Source organism: Aplysia californica, unplaced genomic scaffold, assembly GCF_000002075.1.
Source record: "Aplysia californica isolate F4 #8 unplaced genomic scaffold, AplCal3.0 scaffold01060, whole genome shotgun sequence".
In the NCBI taxonomy this organism is placed as follows: Eukaryota; Metazoa; Mollusca; class Gastropoda; order Aplysiida; family Aplysiidae; genus Aplysia; species Aplysia californica.
This window is the reverse complement of record NW_004798330.1, coordinates 46113-66515: the sequence shown is the minus strand read 5'-3', so window position 1 is coordinate 66515 and position 20403 is coordinate 46113. Positions and strand designations below refer to the sequence as shown.

The 20403-nt window shown below is 39.5% G+C and overlaps 1 protein-coding gene across 2 annotated transcripts; it reads right to left on the bottom strand.

Moving 5' to 3' along the window:
* Window positions 1–613: 613 nt before the first annotated feature.
* On the bottom strand, window positions 614–19763 carry LOC101858754. Of its 2 annotated transcripts, none has more exons than XM_035973202.1 (4): window positions 19537–19763; window positions 7452–7676; window positions 4694–4870; window positions 614–3223 (listed from the first exon to the last, which is right to left on the bottom strand). In XM_035973202.1, exons 1-4 carry the CDS (start codon window positions 19567–19569, stop codon window positions 3140–3142), a joined length of 519 nt encoding a protein of 172 aa, XP_035829095.1. In that variant the 5' UTR covers window positions 19570–19763; the 3' UTR covers window positions 614–3139. The 2 variants fall into 2 exon arrangements, with proteins under 2 accessions (XP_035829095.1, XP_035829096.1); XM_035973203.1 differs by lacking the exon at window positions 614–3223 and adding an exon at window positions 3230–3476.
* Window positions 19764–20403: the final 640 nt, after the last annotated feature.

Genomic DNA, 20403 nt, shown 5'->3' with positions numbered 1-20403 from the left:
ACGAACGCTACAACTTGAGAAGATCGAGCTTGTATATTAAATTATATAGTTTGTGAAGCTCAGCGTATGTTCCTTGAACAGAAGGCTTTTCAGTGTATACCAATAACTAGATTATATTTTGAAACAGCAAAGTACATTAAAACCCATGCTGCTTTATGATGGCTCCAAAATTTGGGGCATCAAGAATAGGGACATGATTAACAATCATGTTCAAGTAAATTAAATTCTGGAAAACCTCTCTCAGTCGCGGAAAAGCTAAGCTCAAATGTATATTTCTAAGAGTAAAAGAAGTGGGAAGAACCAATTCTTTTTCTGATAATATACTTTGTGCCATTAAAATATTAAATTCTGGTGCAAATACATAATATATGCATTTTTTTAAAAGGCAGATTTCCAAAGAAAATGACATACATACAACTACATGTACATCGTTCTTGAGCATTAGGCAGAGAAAACTTGGCTATTGAAGGGCCATTTTCCTTTGAATGTGAATATGCTTGTGAATATAAATAGAACTTACATTTTTAAAAAAGAAACGAGGAAGAACAATGGGACAGTAGATCTATTTGTGCACCCCAATATCTTATAATTGAGTAAGACAAAAACTCTGCTACAGACTGATATTGATGAAGATTTATTAGTGTTTAATTTTGTAACCATTTTTTTCAGTTTTCACATCACTGTGCATAATTTTATTACAGAAACCCAAGCGTACCTAAATTGCTGCTGTCTTAATGGAAAAATTGCCGTTAACTCCAGCAGTAAGCTTTGTTCAGTTTAGAAAAACACTCTGAATCTTGATCAAATGTAAATTATACCCTTATGGTGGAAAAATCACAATAGTATCTTGAAAGCAGTTTGTAATGTGGAAGAATGATATTTATTCAGTAGTCTCAATCCAAACACACAAGGCATGGCCTAGCTCAGAAGTTTGGATATTTACTTGATACTGCTCAAATTCAAGAAAATTGTTTTTAAACAGTAGCCTACTACCCACTATTATTATTATTTGAAAAACTGTAAAAATTACCTCCATTGAGGTTAAAACCCAAACAAGGAGAAGTTGAGAAAAAAATTTTTTCCACACATAGGCCCCTTTACTCATTTATTTTGATTTTTTCTCAGGACTCAGTTGGGGGTGGGGATGGGAGGAAGGTATATTAGACTAGAGTCTTAACAACTGGTGAATACTGAAAACAACTGACTATTTGCACAGTTGGCCAACACTTGGACAGTAGTTCACTATTTATCAAAAGTTTACAATGGCTTTTAAAACACAATACATGTACACATTTTGTGTCACTGATCAGAGTTAAAACTTTTTTCACAGGCATCAAGGAAAGCATTCAATCTAGAAATATGCATAGTATTAGTATCTGGGAACATGCTGGGGTAAGGTCATGTTAGGTAAAAGGGTGGCACAGAGGCAGAAATTTAAAGGTCATTTTTATTTTTCAGGGTATGGGAGAGGAGACAATGCATAATACAGTCAGGCCCACACATTGTGATATTGGCAGGACACCAAAATCTTTTCCTCATGTACGAGTTTTGAAGTACATATTCTAAATAGTTCTAGAGTGTTCAAGTGGAAATAGTTTTATTAAGAGTTTTACAGCACTTGCAACACTATAAGTAAGGTCATATAATATAAGTGTCGAAGATTAGATGTATTACAAGAGAGTAACAAATATAAAAAAGGAGGAGAGATCAGGACAATAGGTGTTTGATAGGAAAGAAGGAGCAAACCACACCAGAGCACCCACCAACCACCCACAGTGAGTGCCTTAAGACATACATATGGTACATATGAAAAGTAAGACGACAAAACGCGACAAAATCCAGTTTTGACGTTTAGCAGCGTCATATATTTAGATCTAGAAAGGTGAGGCACATTTCAGGGTCAACTTCTTTTTTCACAAAATGTGATTTTTCTTCGTTAAAAAAATTGCAAAAGTCACGCTTTTTTAAAAAACAAAATGTGACAAAAGCGGTAGACCTTTTTTGACAAACCACGATATCTGTGTTCTCCAAATCAAGTTCTTTCTTCAAATCCCATCTCTTTGCTTGTGATCGAAGAAAGTTTGTCGGTAGTTCTTTCCCTTCCTTATTATTGTAATGTGAATATGTTGCGTTTTGTCAAAAATGTTTGAAGGAATTATCATAAATTTAAATAAGAATTCAAAGTGGATTTCATCAAACAACATATATCAACTAAACCTAACACATCATGTCTACTCTAAAATCAAATTTGCTTGAGATTGTTCAGTAATTAGGTGAAGAACAGAAATCTTCATTATTCTCAAAACTGGAAAAATGGATTAGTTGCATTTTGTCACGAAACTGTTTATATTTATATACTGTAGTACTCCCTCTTATGACAAAAGTGCTCATCTACACGGCTCATGCTTTCACTATGTATGTGTATAGACAAATACAACAGTAGACATACTCATATACCTATGGATTGAATATTAGTAAAGAAAGAAGTACTTTCAAATGCTTGCACAGAGTTTTATGTGACAGCAGAGGTCATGATGAAAGTTGTTCATCTATTGTCCAAATTATGCCAACAGTTCGTCAATGCATTGTTCTCAAAGATATACCCGACTCCTACAAATCAAGAGAGAAAGAGAGAGGGAAAGAGAGAGAGACAGACAGACAGACAAACAGACAGATAGACAGACAGAAGGACAGACAGACAGAAATGGAGACACTAGAGAATCCCTGGGACAATAAATATTTTTTGTCTGAATTGTGTATTTATTGGTATCAGATAAAGGATGAATGAGATTTTAGGCTTTAGGAGAGTTCTTTTTGCCCATGTCACCATCTCTTAATAAACTATCAACAGGACATATATTTTAATATTTTCAACAAGACACAATAAGTCAATTCAAAACATTAAAAATAAAAACACGAGAGGCGTGTTTACTCACAGTCACAGTACGTAACACTAACAATATCAACATTATCAATTTTCAGGGACCACATAAGCCACTTTCTAAGCACAGCACACTCATTATAACATGGGGGGAAAAGTCATGGTGTGATATGCCTCTGGAGATTGCCATCTCAGTGTGTTGTGACTCAGAAATTGCACACGCAGAAGTCCGTGTCCAGAGAACTCCAACTTTGAACTTCAACTGAATGAGAATCTGTCATCCCATGCCGGCCTGTTTGCAACAGACTTTTTAGCTGAGCCTTTGCGTTTTGAAGCAGAACCCTGGTCAGGAAAGAATTTTTTTTTAAAGAGTTTAATAACTGAAACTCCTTGCTTCTGATACTTATTGTGAAATAAATAAAGGATTGATCATAACCAAAACCGGAATGGTTAGGCCCTGGGTAAACTCGTGAACTTGGTTATCAAATATATATTATTGTAAATGAGCACAAAGTAAGTCTCCAACTGGTTGAAAGTATGTGTACATCTGCCTCTGTTTCTTCTGAGTGTTGATATAGTCTCCTTTCTGTTAAACCTGTCAAATTCAGAACATATTTACAATGAAAATATACATCTCTATATGAGTTTAATGGAAGCATGCTGTTCTTTGTGTAGTATAAGTTTTCATTTTATTTCTCATCTACCGTCCTGATCTCTCCTCCTTCTTTTTTGTATTTGTTACTCTCTTGCAACAACTTTAATCTAATGCACTTATATGACCTTATTGTGTTGCAAGTGCTGTAAAACTCTCACTAAAACTTTTTTTTAAAAATTGTTTCATGTTTGTGGTTGGCTGGTGCAGTGTGCAAGTTCTACTTTTTTCTCATCCACCAGTCATTTGACCTATCTTTTGTGTTCTTCAACTATCAAGTAACCATTATTGTTTCCATGCGATTCTCTTTCATACAAATAAAAATTTCCTGCTTTTCAAAATGTATACTTGTCTTTGAAATTTCCTACATTCCATGGTAAATTGTTAAAATTGATCATAGAAAGCAATAGCTCCTTAACATCTGTATTATCTATGTTTTCATATTTGTACAATGTTTGAGTTTGACTTAGTTCTGCTTATTAATAATTATAGCAATGTAGGGCTTTCACGCTCCAAGTGAAGACATGAGCTTCAACGTCCCTGAGTTACCAATTCACATGATATTATTAAAAAGAGGCACTTTTGCAATGAAAAGGAGATATATATGAGTATAGATTTGCTTCTGAGCCTTTTCTGAGATTATATTAAAAGACTGATGCTAAGCTCATGACAAGTACAGTTTAGCACACATATAACAAAACTGGCGGGTAGCAGAAATCTTTTCCTGAGTACCACTACAAATTTGGCTAAGTCATAATCATCATAACTGCCTTTCTGACCCTGCATCAGGGTATAAGCCAAGAACAACTTCTATCCACCTTTCCATAACCTGTTGACAGTATTCCATGTCTTCCCATGTTCCTGTACATCAATCTCTGTGACTTTTCTCCAGGTTCCATATGGCCTTCCCCTTAGCCCAGGTAGCCTTGTGAACCTCTTGTGGGAAATAACAGACAAGATTTATTCCATTGAGCTGAGCTGCTTCTGTCGAGATAGTATCTAGTGGGTTTCGCAAACTCCTGTATATCCAAAAACATACAATTGAAAATATGAAGCAGTTAGAAAAAGCACCTCCAGATAACCAGATGATAAGCTAGATGTGACTTTGTAGATAATCAGCTGGTAAAATGAAAGAGCATTTTCCTATATAAACAACATACCACTCGTGGTGCATCTGAAAGACTCTTTGTTTTGGCTTCTCTGTTCTTTAAACCTTCTCTTGACCTTTCACTTGTGGCAACAATAGGTGGAAGAGTGGACTGTCTTGGGTTTCTTGGGGCCTTTGGAGCAGCAAGGGGATGTCCTTGGCCATATGCTTTTTTACTTTTCGCTTTACTCTGAAAGACCAAAAAAAACCCTAATATAAGGCCTACTGAGAATAAATGAATAAGATTTTTCCCTGAAAATTAATGAAAGTATCAGTTAACTCTGTTTCTCTCTTTGTCTGTCTGTCTGTCTCTCTTTCTCTCTCTCAACTTAAATTGGACTAGACTAGAAATCATAGGCTTCGGCCGCCACCAAGGCAAAATTCAAAATTTTTCTACCAACTGAAAATATTTAGATTAGATGTGTCCCGCCCGCTCATATGACCTTATGCAGTTGCGAGCGCCATAACACACAAAAAAGGAAGTGGTTATTCTCACCCCGTTTTACCGGAAATGACCCAAGAGGGATCAGGGCTGAGGTTACCGGGGCTAATGCTCCACAGGATCGTGTTGGTGTTCAAATAGACATAGATCTAGTCACAGTCAGGGTTGTCAAATTGGAGCCAAATCCCAGAAATTTGACTCTTTTGGATCGCGTCTGGCCCGGAGAATTTCATTTGGCTCTCTGGTTCTTTTTTGACTCCAAACTCCAAATGTTCAATCAGAATGGGACAGATGAGGCAAGAGAAAAAAAAAAGAAAAAGAAAGAATTATAAAAGAAAAAAAAATGAAAGTGAAGAAAAGAGCTTGGGTTGCTTAAAATTATTAAACTAGTTAACACGATTTAATGCCCTCGCCCATTTATTGGTCTGAATAATTTACGACCCTTCAACTGTCATGCAAGAGCATAGTCTCGTGCTCGTGTCTCGTTACGTTCGTAAACGCTCTCTGTTCCTTGAGCCATAATGTATTGTGTGCAGAGAGGCCAGCCATCGTTAAGTGAGTAAACAGCAAATGGTCCGGCCAGCGGCTGGTCCCACATCCCGCTCAGTGTCGGTAGTGAGCCTTTTTTTTTACTGGAGAGGCGAAAAAAAAATTATTTTTAGATTATTATTATTCGTCCCCAACCACATGCGGTAAGCCACCAAGGGCCTAGGGGATTTTATCGGCCTGTGAGAGGTCAGGGGAGAGTCCTCGCCTCATGCCTACTCCGAGGTGGGAGCTATTCTCACCAGGAGGGGGTGAGAATAGTGAGGAGGGGGTGAGAATAGTGAGACATAGGTTATTCTCACCCATAAAGGTGGACAGAAAACCCCCCAAAAATAGAAATCATACGTTAAAATGTTCTTAACAATATTATATACTCCATACATTTACAAGTACAAGGTCAGTTCAAATCTGATATTTTATAACAAGGGGGGGGGAAAAAACTTGTTTAAAGGAAGATTTGTGACACAATTTAATAAAAAGGGGGTGTTTTGCCAAATTTTGTGCACATAAAAAAAATATTAAAAATCCAACAAAAGTGAACAACTTCTGATATTTGCATTAATCATACTAAATGTTCATTTTAATGAACTCTATACATTTAAGGATACAAAAATGATTAATATGTCATAACCTGAGTGAAAAAGATTTAAATTCACCTATAAACCATATGCGTTTGTGCAATTTTTAAACAGCTGTGTGCTTGTTTTAATTCAAATTATTCAAGGCCCTTTAAAAAAAAAGAAAATCTTTGTTTTTTAGCCCACATCACACAATTTAATAATAATTCAGGGGGCACGCTTCAACCCTGCCTTCAGAGCCAACCCGTGCCGATGCCAGTATTCAATGTCCATTTTAAAGAAAAATGCTTAAACTCAAGACAAGGACTTTGAGGAGAGTATAGAGCTTGCCTGGAAGTTAGATTTTATATCAAGGTTGAAATTCACTTAATTATCAAAGGGGAGTATCTTTACTTCTAGTCAATAAGATCACAACAAGAAAGTAATCGTCATAAAGTTGTCTTACTTCTCATAAAAATCATGAATCAAAAGTGTGCACAAAAGCTGATACAGTCAAACTCAGATATATAACAGGACAGACAGGACCCATAGTTTTTCCCTGTAATAAGCAAGTCCTGTTATAACCGTTATCAAGGGAAACTATTAGTACCATTGCACCTTCAGCTTACTCTATATTATATATTCAATTGTCGCAGATCCTTTTCCAGTGGGCTGTTTTGCTGACACTGAGACGGAATCGATCAGTGACCCCAGCACAATGGGGGGGGGGGGGGGTATGTGTTTGAAAGTTTGTGTTTAGGCAAGCGATCATACAAACAGGCGAAATATCTTGGCTGAGACAAATTTTCATAAGTTGACCGTTCGAAAGCAAGTGCTGCAAGATCACTGTTATATCCGAGTTTGTGCAAATTGAACCCTGTTATAGTCAAGTTCATATTACTTACACTTATAGAGAGAAAAAAAAGGGTATTTGATCTATCACTGTTATATACAAGTTTCTGTAATAACGGAGGCTGTTATAAATGGATTGGACTGTAGAAGCAATACCCTCTGTTGAGAACTGCCAAAATCACGATACGATCTCAGAGTCACAAAACCTTATGAGCAAGATAGAATCATATTCTTTGTGTTCAGCCATACGGTTCACTAAAATGCTTAATGATAGAATGGATCAACAGCAATGCCTGTAAGACATGAATAATGGTGAGAAAAAATCTGCACAAATTCTACAAGGTGTAACAAGGTGAAAAGTCTAATGTACATACACTACTTTGTCCTTCTTCAAGCTGCTGATGACGAAGTACTTCTTTCAGATGAGCATTTAATTTCACTGCTTCTTGAAAAAGAAGGTCAGTTTCTTCATCATTCAAGTTTGCAGCATCCAGTTGCTCTGATAAATGATCTGGATCTGTGAGACTGAATTGCAGCACTTCTGTATCAGTAGGGTCGACCTCATTAGTTGCCATTCTTTCTGTATCTCTCTGAAAAACCTGTAACAATACAACGAATATAAGGGTTAACTACAAGGTGACTAAAAAAGGAAAGAATCGAAAAAGATTCTTCTTGTCCATGCATTGCTACAAAAATAGCCTCAGTTATTCATTAAATATTGAGAGATTAGAAGAAAAAAAATTAACATTAGTTCATGGATATGTCTCCATACCATCTCTGTCCTTTGATGGGAAGGTCGAACCATGTCCTTATTGAAGGAAATGTTTCAACACATTCATGTACTGGGCTATACAACAAGAGATAATCAGAGTCAAAACATGAGGGTACTCTAAAATACCTGGGAAGTATGGGACTGCAACATACACAGAGTTAGTAAAGACACTCCCCAGTCACTTTGATTTAAGCTAAATTATGATTTTGGTTCATGCAAAATTCAACAAACAATTTTCAAACAGTGGGCCCCAGCTATCTCCCGTGTGGTTCCCAGGGCCCTGTCCAAGAGACAGGGGAGCAAAGAATAGGACCAATCTATCCGTACCTCGCATGTCGTAGAAGGCGACTAAGGTCGGTTGGGCAAAGAGTTAGCAGCCCTTTCCCATAAAACAAAAACAGAGCTACAAAAACATGAACAGCAAAAACAACACGACCGCGCGTCGGTTCTGGAAGATGGAGGACCTTCATCACTGAAGAAAGGAGAGAAAATGGAGTGTAGAATGACGCAGGGAGGTGAAAACCGAAAGGAAGCCACCAAGCCGAGAAACCTCCTGTCGACCAGAAGAACCACCAGAACTTGGCACCTGGAATGTTCATACAATGTGCGAGGCAGGGAAGGCACTGCAGGTTGCAAGAGAGACGGAGGCCTACCAAGTGAACATATTGGGTCTTTGTGAGACGAGATGGATGAATGCAGGGGAGTGCCAACTTGCTTCAAGGGAAACACGTTCTTTACTCTGGACATCTGGAGGAAAACTCACCACATACAGAAGGAGTAGGTATTCTATTATCAAAACAGGCCAAGCGGGCTTTAATAGTATGAAAGCAGAGGGTCTGGGACTAATATCAGCTGAATTCCCTTCACAGAAGAAAGACATCAACCCTCATGTTATCCAGGGATATGCCCCCACCAATGATAAGGACCAGGATGTGAAAGAGACTTTTTATAAAATGCTACAAAATACTATTGATCAGGTTAGAAAGAAGGACATCTTGATTGTAATGGGAGACTTCAACGCTAAGGTAGGCAGTGACAAACTGAAAACCAGATTGACCACATATGTGTCAACAAGAAATTTAGGAGATCAGTACGGGATGTTAGAGTTTACAAGGGTGCAGATGAAGCTTCTGACCATCATCTACTCATTTCAACAATCCGACTAAAACTAAAGCAAAGACAGGGGACCGTCAATCGTAGGTGCTGGTACAACGTGGAATTTCTGAGAGAGCCATCGTCAAGAGAGGAGTTCAATGTCGCAGTTAAAACAGGTTCCAAGTGTTGGAAACGCTCGACGAGGACAGCAGTGTGGAAGAAACATGGGAGGCAATAAAAGAAGGCTGGACCACTGTGTGTCAAGAGGTACTGGGGAAGCGGAAATGTAGGCACAAGCCGTGGATATCTGCCACCACTCTGAGGAAGATAACGGACAGCAAAAAGAAAAAGGATCAGGTAAACAGGAGCAAGACAAGAGCAACCAAAGCAAAGGCCCAAGAAGAATACACCAAAGCAATGAAGGATGTAAAAGTCAACATACGGAAAGACAAAAGAAACTATGTAGATGACCTGGCGCGCGAGGCAGAAGAAGCAGCAGGGGCAGGAAACAAGAGAGGACTGTATGAAACCACCAAGAAACTTGCAGGCAGATACAGGAACGCAGATGTGCCAGTTAAGGATAAAGAGGGAAAGCTTCTCACAAATCCAGACGAACAGAAAGAACGCTGGAAGGAGCATTTCAAAGAGCTACTGAACAGACAAGGCCGGAAAAACAGTTTGACATTCCACCAGCGGAGATCGATCTGGGGGTGAGTGAAGAAAAACCTAGTTTAGAGGAGATCAAGGAGGTGATAAGACACCAGAAATCAGGCAAGGCGGCCGGACCAGAAGTTCTCAAGGCGGATATTGACACTGGGGCAGGGATTCTTCGTGGAATTATTGGCTAGATATGGACCGGCGAAGAATTTCCCCAGGATCTTCTTCTTCTTCTCGATTGCATCACACTTAAAGTCTGGTATCTGTCATAAATTGGGCTGTTCTGCTCAGTTTATCTGTCGGCCTACATAGCTTCTCTTGTAGTGTCAGTGGGGTTGGCCACGTTTCCTGTCTCAGGGCCCTGTGTGTGAAGGAGGTGTCAACAGTTTGGTCCACACTGGCATTTTGGTGATTGTGCTAGTTTAAAACATCTATATGTTGTCTCAGTCTTGTGTGTTAGGTTCTTAGTCGGAAGATAATCACCTGTTCTTGGCGGGGCAGCTCATGGTAGCCATCTGGTGTCTGTGGTGCTTTAAAAAGGGTATCTATTATAGTTTTTATTTATGTGTAGTTTACGCTGTTGTCTGGTTGCTCTTTCTGCGCTCCAAGTTTGGCCATCCTGTCTGCCTGTTCATTTCCTAAGACACCACAGTAAGATGGAATCCACAGCAGCATGATCCTCAGACATGGGATGTCCTCAATCACTTCTCATAGCCTTGGTAGTTTGCCGGCAGAGATTGCCTGCAGTACTGACATGGAGTCAATTAGGAATACTACTTGGCTTTGGGGGTCAACCACATTCTTGATGACGTTAGCTGCATGTATTAGAGCCTCCTTCTCTGCCCTGTAGTTTGTAGGCCTACAATGTCGCCTTGTTGGGACTGCCTCTGCTTGTCGTTCCACAGGATTATAGAGAAGGATTGCTTGTGAAACTACCCAAGAAAGAAGACCTGCACGAGTGTAAAAACTACAGAGGAATCATGCTCCTGTCCATTCCTGGGAAGATTTTAAGTACGAGCGCTGTCCCACGGAAAACCGGAATTAGGCTGTAATTTGAAAACTATTCAATATTTTCACATTCTGTAAACGCACACTTGTAAAACAATCATTTAGAAATTTCCCGATTGAGCACCATGAGCATCGCACAAACCAAACGAGCACAGCAGTTCTCAAAAGATGGCTACCCCCTTGGAAAATTGGTCAAGGGTAGAAGAGAGGTCTGTCATTCGGTTTCTGACCGCAAAAGGTCTAAAACCCCTAGAAATACACCCTGAAATAAAGTCAGTTTATGGGGAGAAAGTAATGGCAAAGTCACAGGTATATGAGTGATGTAGTAAGTTCAAAGCCGGGCACTCCGATATCAATGACAAAGTTTACCCAGGATCTTGTTTTTCTGCCAAGACTGAGGACAACAAGAGTCGCGTTAACGAACTTATTCAAACAGAAAGGCGCCTAAAAATTCGCGAAATTTGCGAGTCGCTAAACATTTCAAAGTCGACTGTCTATAAGATAGAGTTTGATGAGCTGCACTATTGAAAGGTCTCTGCTTGATGGGTTGGGGCCGAAAAAGACCAGCGGGGTCATTTTGCAGCATGGCAACACAACGCCACACACCGCAAACGTCACGAAAGACTGGTTCCAAAGGTTCGGCTAGGAAGTTCTACTACACCCCCCCCCCCCCCCTGACTTGGCCCTGTCAGATTATCACCTTTTTGAACCAATGAAACGCCATATTTCTGGACAGCGATTCACCGACGACGAAGACCTCGTGGAAGCCGTGAACGATTGGTTGAAAGCCCTTGACGAAAGATTCTTCAGGGAGGGTATCTTCTCCCAGATCCAGCGATGGGAAAAATGTGTCCAGGGGGATGGTGATTACATTGAGAAATAAATCACATGTTGAGGTATGATGTGTTACAGTTTTATTATAATAAGACAAAGATTTTTGCTTTTACGGACCTTTTCCGGTTTTCCGCGGGACAGCCCTCGTAGTACCATACTGGAAAGACTGAGGGAAGCCGTGGACATAAAACTAAGAGAGGAGCAGGCAGGATTTCATAAAAAGAGATCATGTACAGATCAGATTGCAACTTTAAGGGTAATAGTGGAGCAGTCCATAGAGTGGAACTCTTTCCTGTACGTTAACTTTGTTGACTACGAGAAAGCTTTTAACAGCCAAGATAGGGACCCAATATGGAAACTCATGCGCCACTACAGTATACCTGACAAGTTCGTGAGATTGATCACGAAGATATATGAGGGAATGAGCTGCAGGGTTTTACTTGGAAGACAGTGGACAGACTTGTTCGAAGTGAAAACAAATGTGAGACAGGGATGCCTGCTATCGCCTTTTCTCTTTTATTAGCAGAGGATTTGATATGAGACAGACAACATTGGGACAACGCGGTGGCATTCAGTGGACCCTTTCCAGTCAGTTAGAAGACTTGGACTTTGCCGACGACTTGGCACTTCTTTCTCACAGTCGAGCCCAGATGCAACAGAAGACAGATCGCCTCAGGACCTTCTCCCGTAGTGTTGGACTCCATATGCACACGGATAAGATGAAAGTTCCTCAAATGAATGCAGCCGACGTTCCTATCACACTGCAAGGGGCACCATTGGCGGATGTTGAATCCTTCACCTATCTGGGAAGTGTCATCTACAAGGCAGGAGGAACAGATGAAGACATCAAGGTCAGATTCCAAAAGGCAAGAGCAGCATTCATCATTCTCAGGAATATATGGACGTCTAAGGAACTGGGATTGAACGCCAAGCTGAGGATCGTCAACAACAAAAAACATGAAGACTGTTCTACTGTATGGTTCAGAGACATGGAGGCTCACAGCATCAGCAGCAAGGGAACTGCAGAGCTTCATAAATGGATGTCTAAGATTACTAAGAAGGATAGTGGGGATCAAGTGATACGATCGAGTAAAGGAATACATACAGGTGAAGAAGTGGAAATGGATAGGGCACACCCTGAGGAGATCCCCCGACAAGCATCATCAGACAGGCTTTGACGTGGAATCCACAGGGAAAAGGTAAGAAGGGAAGACCAAAGATGACATGGAGGCGAGCGGTACAAGCGGAAATGGAAAAGGCAGGGACATCATGGAAACAGCTAGAAAAGGATGCACAGGACAGGCTTTGCTGGAGAAATGTTGTTGATGGCCTACGCTCCTCTGGGAGTTAAAAGGCCAAGAGAAAGGGCCCTAGCTATAACAGAACCACTGGGACTGATGTGATATCCCTGTTATAGCCAAACCCTAAGGCCAGGGATCAAGTTTACATTCACTGTAACTCTGACAATTTGTTAACAGAAATGAGGTAATTTGTATTACATAGATTACCCACTGCCAATTTCTCCTTTTTTTTTCCAAAGGATATTATTTGCTCCTCGTCATTATCTCTCTCTTTTTTTTTTTACTACGCTAGTCTCATGGAAGTGGACTAGACATCATTTGAGATACACGGGTATTCTAATGAAAATAAAAATTGCATTTACATAGCATACATCATACTCTACAGCAAACTCTATGTGCTTTACAACTATTCATAATCAAGTATTTACCACATTTGGGAAAGGAACACACATGCCATGTATAGATCTGCAGTAGATCAGGGGCCAAGTGCCCCCTTTTCATTCAAACATGTTCCAAGTCTTGTGATTGTCATGAAACTGGGAGACAATATGATAAAAGTGTGGTCGGACCGAAGTCCCACTAAGACACTCAAGTCACTGATTAGAGAACCTGGATTAACACTAAAGCATTCCCCCTCCCTCCCCTGCACATGATCTGGTAGGACACATCATAAAATGAGTAAAATCTACACAATCAAATTGGGCTTCTTGTGGGTCATATTAGTACAATTCGCCATGTCATGTACAGTATGTTTGTAACTTGGATTGCTCAAATTCGTCGGGACCGGCCTCAGTGGTTCGAGGGATCAGTAGTTCGAGGGATACGTGAACAGTGTTGTGGCATCGGCTGAGTCAGAGCAAGGGAAGCAACAAAGATTGGGTCGGAACAGAGATTTTTCTTTTTTCAGCCATTGTCCTAGATCAGATAGGTTAGATCTTCACCTATTGATTTGGATTTGAAATTGACAAATTGAGAATGAGAAACACAATGAGCCCCGCTTTCGAGTTTGATCGGTAATGAGCCTACCGGTACAAAGACAGTTTAATTGCGCGGGTCAGTGTGAGCGGTCATTAGTGTGCATCAATCGAATGGTGTCTTTTCAAATTAAAATTGTTCAAAACATTAACAATTTGACAAGATAAGCATATCGCAACAGTAATCAACAACGCAATAACGAAACAATGCAGCCCAACTCTGCCTCTCCCACCAAGTCACCAAGTGTGCAGTCCTTTGCAAAGAGGGGTGGGGACGGCCGATCACGTGATACACAACCCCCCTGTCTCGCCAGCTCCAGACAAGCCAAGCTAGGCCTAGGACATCGGCACGTGCAGAGGGCACACGTGTCAAGTACTGTCAAGTAGTGCGCTAAAAAAAAGCACAGCTAGGCTAGCTGCTTCTGCGGTTGGGGGGGGGAGTGTATTTTAGTGACTTTGCCTTTTCCCGTTTATTATTATTATTATTATTACATGTAGTACTTTAATGTCTCACGTGCACCCCAAAGGACATTGACTTTAGACCTCTACGGCGGCGTAATTAGTTTGACTATTCCGTGGTTGTATTCGAGCTTCGCGTAATTTTCTTACAAAGATAAAGAAGAAGAAAAAAACGGGACCGCAGGCATAGTTCGACGGATTCATGATTTCGAGTAATCTATGTTCGGCCTATTGTAAACTCTCTGGTTATACTGTATGTTGTTTTGCTTCATTTGCTTTTTTCTGTTTTCTTGTCTATTTGATATTTGTTTTTCGGATTTTTTCAATGGTTGGACCACAGTTATAGCTGAGCATGCCTATCACTCCTGCTATAAACAAACTTTTTTTTACTGAGGGTTATAAGAGACCCGTCTCCCGATTTATATAAATGGCTACTGTAGCTGAAATCCTAATATTAATATTACTAAGACTGTTGCAAGTTTTGGGGTTTACTGTAGTTACTGGAAGAGAATGAGGATATAATTATTATTCTTTGAAGATCTGCACTAGCACGAAGATGACTGAAGTAATGGAACCTTCAAAACTTGGCCCATATTGGAGACAGAACTTGTTAAAGTGAGAGAGGATGCAGGATGATCCATCAACATAGCTTTCGTTAAAGCTGAAATTCATATAAATCTAAGACAACAAGTATAAGCCTGTTTTATCAAAGGCAGAATCATGCCTATGACCTCAAAGTGAGCAAGTCATAGCAAAGTACTAGCCTAATTAACAAGCACAAAGTCTCAAGGGCTCCAAGGCCTCTGATCCTGCTGAAACAAAGTTCTTATATATAGGGGAGAGCATGGAGGCTTCTGACATTTTTTACGTTTGGCTCCACTACTCGCTTCAGGAACAATTTACGCCTAAGAAAAAGGTTTCATCATAATTGTAAGCCATTTGGGAATCACCAGTTGCGATATATCAGCTTTGTGTATCATCACATTTTACCTACATAGTATCATATCCGAGGTACCCTCAGATGTCTGAAACCATCCCACTCTGCGGAGTACATCGGACAAACGCTAAGGAAACTTCAGACAAAGATGAGTGATTTCAGACAATGTGTTTCATGTAGCAAATATTTTTTTTGAGTGGCAAAGCTTCGACACAGAATATCTATACTTTTACCTTTTGTTTTAGGTATGAAAAGACATTTCACACTTACTTGAAATCGTAGAAAACAATGATCCAGCCATATAATATGTATAAAATTGTATATATACCAGCCCACTTTAATGCGCATCCATAAGTGTTGACTTGAAATCTCCCCGTTATAGTGAAACAGAGTTCAGTAATGCCCATAATAACAAACTAGCTTTTCTAGTCATAAACAGAGATGAAAAGCATCCTTTTCCAGGTTAGTTCCAAGTCTTCAGCCTCTGGGTTTGGAGAGAGCACAGCATTAATGAAGGTGTTCCATTTGCTAAACTATTATCGCTATTTCTCTCTCAGCGATGTCCTCTTGTTCGAATCCACGTATGCGGGTTTTTGAACATGTGTTGTTTGAAGGGTTTTCAATAGTTTTCATGGTTTCCCGTCATATCCTGACTGAGAAGGACACAAAATGGGAGATCCACCATCTCAAATGACCTGAAGGTTATAATATTCCTACAGGCATACCACAACCATATCAAACAGCTCAGTCAGGGAAACAAAGTCTGCAAATTAAAAACAGTAAATCAGAACTTTCTTTTTTAAAAGAGCTTTAAGTGTTGCACTTTGAGTTTGAGCTTTTGAACATGAAATTCAAACGCACTGGAGACTTCAATGCGAATCGATTAATAGAATCATTAACGGATGCCATTTAAAGGTAAACTTACAGGACCTTTTTGACCTGCTCTTTGTTGAGCCTCAAATCGGTGGAACAATAACTGGTCTCATTTTACAAAGGCCAAATCTTCCATAGGTGGATAAATGAAAAAATTGTTTTCTCATTAGATCTTCTTAGGGAAGACACTCCAAAGCCATCCTCTTCGTCTTCTTCTGACACCATTTTCCAAAAGAAGTGGACACACTCCCCAATAATAATCTCAAGTGTGAAGACAACAAAGTTACATTCTTTAGGTTCCACAGGAAGGGTGCCACTTTTGAACTAGAACCCAGAAAGCCAGTCTTTTTGGGTAGATTTTGTTCATATATGCCATGTTTCTGGCATGGTTATAATGTTTGCCATGACAGATTATGAAAATGACAAACGTCAGGCTAGAAGAACAACCTTGAACATTTTATCAAATACTCCGAGAGTTTTTTCCCCATGGCAGAGTATCATAAAAAAAATTGTGGAATCGTAAACGAGTGTCTCTAAAACACACTGATGTCTTCACGCCGTTTTAAATAGAATCTTTTCAAGAAGATTTTATCACATTGTACATAGCTTCTGTACTACGCAAAGACAATGAGTCATTAACAAATGTATGCATGGCAAGTTTCATCTTTTACGTGAACTAAAAGGCTCTTATCTCTTTGAGGCTCTATATTTTCTTGACATGGTTGAGTCTGGGAAATACAACAACATAAGTGTATACGTTTTTAAAATCAAATTTTCATAGAAATTCTGATCCCAACTACTCTTACATTAGTCGTCGGGAGACTTCATACAATGTACTAAGTAACCACATCCCCTGTGCAAAGTCTCCCTACAAGGGGGTAGTGTTGGAAACATGTTCAGGAAACAGACATTCTGAAAGCCAGATTTAATTTTATGAATTTGGTATGAAGCAGACACCCTAAAGCACAGATAGGCCTACATAGTTTTGTGAAAGGATTGGTGCACTATTGTGACGTGTAAACCTTACAAACTGAGGTGTGAAAACTATAAAGATACACCCTTGTCAAAAGCGCAATTTTGTTCACAGCAGATGTAAGATTTCGCACAGAGAGGTGGCAAAAACACAACAAGCTAAACCTCAAATGACACATTATGTGATCCAGTGACAAAATGTGTATGTTACCATCGATAGTTTAGAGAGAATTGACGAGTCCGAAGTCTCCCCGTGTCAGAGGCCTCCCCGCTCTCCCCTATAGTGCCCAGCTTGGCACATCATAAATCTACTCTGGTGTTATTTGCGGATGATCTCCAGTTTGCCTGAACAGCAAATCACTACAGAAGCATTCTGTCAGGCTCTATTTAACTGCTATCAAATGCAAAGCCATCCTGTTGATGAATAGCAGACTTAAATTTGCCGAGCTGGGCAACTCTGATAGGCCCAAGGTTTCATCACCCAAATTTCAAATAATATTTCTCTCGACAGAAAAACTACTTAAAAACATTGGGAATCATGCATTATAATAGGGGCTCTTGATTTTCTGACCATTTGAACATATATTATAAACATTCTTTTTTACGAACTTACTATTAATAGTGCGCACCCAGTCTTTCACCCAGTCTTTCTGTGTGTGTTGTGTGTGCGTGAGTGTGTGTGCGTGAATGTGTGTCTGTGAGTGTGTGTGTGTGTGTAAGAGTGTGCATGTGTGTGTGTGTGTGTGTGTGTGTCTGTGTGTGCGAAAGGTGTGAACGGGGGGGGGGGCTTGGAGGGATTTTATTTTAAACGAAGGATTTTAGTTTCTGCTGGGTGACTAAATGCAAAATAGGTTACTGCCAAGGTCGAGCAGTCATGTTTCCTCGAAGTACCTTTTGAAGGTATTTTCAAATGAAGTATAGTCCGAGAACGTTGCCCCAACCACAACTGAAGTATCTGAATATTCAGACACTTAAAAATCTCTAGCTCTAGAAATTGAATTTTATGCAAAAAATGCTTCTTCGCAGTCCTCGCAGAATGGCAGAATGAAAGGATGACACCTAAATCTTGCAAATAACCAAAAAAAACCTCGAGATCGGAAACCATTCGGAGAAATAGAGTTCAACTTTATTTTCCCGAACGTTCGGGAAAATAGTCACTTTGTATTTTAATACTCTATATAGATCTATCGATCATTCCTGATGATCTTCTGGGTTAAGTTTTTTAAATTAAGACAATATATGGGGACCAAAGTTCACACCCAAACTAGTCAACTGAGCTCAAACCGGCCGGTAAGCTCTTACCCTACGTGCTATTTGAGCCATCTGCAAAGATAACAAGATTGTGGGCTCAAAATATAACTGATTGCGAAGGGTGATGTCGAAAAATAAACATGAAAGGGGGCCGGTTTGCGGTGAAGCAGCAATTTTTCTACCCTTTAAATTTTATCCCTATGATACACATAAATTGTACGAGGTCCCATTTTGCTCAAACCGGCCACTCTTGAAACCTTTGAGCTCAAACCAGCCACCCATTTGCTCAAACCAGCCACCCTCCTTGGTGAAGGAAAATATTACCTTCCTTTGTTTAATCCCATATTTAAAGTGATCACCAGTTCATTTTTGGATGTATTTAGTTATTATTGAACTGTCAGCACCAGGTGGATCTATGATAGTAGGCAACCCATCTGCCCGGACATTGTCAATTCCTTGGTTTTAGAGCTCAAACATGCACAAAATGCAGTCACACACACACACACACACACATTCAAACATACACATAGATCTACATACATATACACACATACATACACACCATACCATACCACCTTACACACTACAAACATATACGGGGACACACACGAACACTATAGCTATAGTATAGATCTAGATCCATGTCTCTATACTCACTCACACTATTATACACACAGTCGCACACGTATGCAACAAATTTGAGCAGGTGGCCGGTTTGACCTCAATTGACACAAGATCTAGATCTACATGTTCAATGGTTTTTAAAATGGGAGGGTATATAGACCCGGTAACCGGGAACAAAGTCACAAAGTATACAGACCCGGTAGGGGAACTCTTTTGTGATTTCAGAGAGTTATAGCGCCCTCTTGGCTCAGGGTTGACCTAGGTTCTTCTAGATTTCTAGATATATATGGCCTAGGTCTAGAACTAGATCTAGGCAGACAGACATAAATCTTTTATCTAATTTCGCGGCTAGCCTAGAATCTAGATATAGATCTAGATCTAAATGAAGATTGCGGATGTCTTTTTGATGAACGATCGTTTTTCCTCCGTTTTGGAGTTGGAGGAATCGCAATTTGAAGAAAAGAACTATGTCATAATTTCAATCGAGCAGCCACCCTCTCTATTTCTCTGCCTCTCTCTCTCTCCTCTGTGTTTGAAATCTAATTAAGGTATTTTAAAATAGATCTAGATTCTAGATCTAGATTCTAGTCTAGACTTATATAATTTTACATTCTAATAAAATAATGATATTGTTAGTACCTTCTATCTTTAACAGACCATACAAGCAAGTAGTGTACGATAAACAATTGGAAAAAAATTCACCCAAAGTCCAAGTATATAACTGTCACAAGTCATACGACGTGCAGTGAAGTTAGGTTCGCTCCTTTTGCCTTATATAGTAGATCTATTCTATCTGAGCTGTATACTGTATATGAAGCGTCATAGGTAACCACTTGAGTCAAGGGAGACTATTGTAATCACTTATGCGTTAAAGAACTGCTACTCTAATTGACTGTCATTTTCTTCCCAACTTCCAACGTAGTGATGGGCCGATACCACAATTTAGGTATCGATGTCGATACCTAGTACTTTTTCAAGGTATCGATACCGATACCTCGATACCTAATGCTATTGGTAACATACGCCGGGGGTAACAAAGTAAAGACAAAAATACAATTATACTTTTCCAAGTATTTAGGTAATCGTGTCTAGACAAGTTGTGACTATTTAGCTGAGACTCAAACAAAAATTATTTGTAAAAGAGAGAGAGAGATAAATACCCAAATATGAGAATAAAAGCAAAAATTAAGTGAATATGGGAGGAAAGTCAACTTTGCAGAAAATGTTAGTATTGGAAAATAAAAACACAAGAGTCCTAAAAAGGCAATTCAATTTACCAGATTTTTAGCAACTTTAAATTAAACCAATGAGGATAAATCAGGGTTGTCAGTGAAGATTTTGCAAAATCACTAGATACATTTCATGAAAAACTTCTCTCTTTTTGTAAAAAAACCACTAGATTAATTTAAAACGCTTGACCCCTACGAAAACTTATCAGTTTTGATAAACAAAAAATTCTCAAGGCCCAAGTCACTTGCTTTGGCAGCCCTGGGATAAATATATATGTATCGATGTTTAGAGCAGATACCTATAGGTATCTAAGTATCTACAATGATAGTACATAACAAG

What these genes read in the sequence shown, in the direction of transcription:
- LOC101858754 (XM_035973202.1), bottom strand. Translation starts at nt 19,569, where the DNA reads ATGACTTGTGACAGTTATATACTTGGACTTTGG. An exon ending in GTTATATACTTGGACTTTGG is followed by an intron (nt 7,677 to 19,536) that starts GTGAATTTTTTT and finishes GTATTGTTACAG; the next exon opens with GTTTTTCAGAGAGATACAGA. An exon ending in TTGAAGAAGGACAAAGTAGT is followed by an intron (nt 4,871 to 7,451) that starts GTATGTACATTA and finishes TTGGTCTTTCAG; the next exon opens with AGTAAAGCGAAAAGTAAAAA.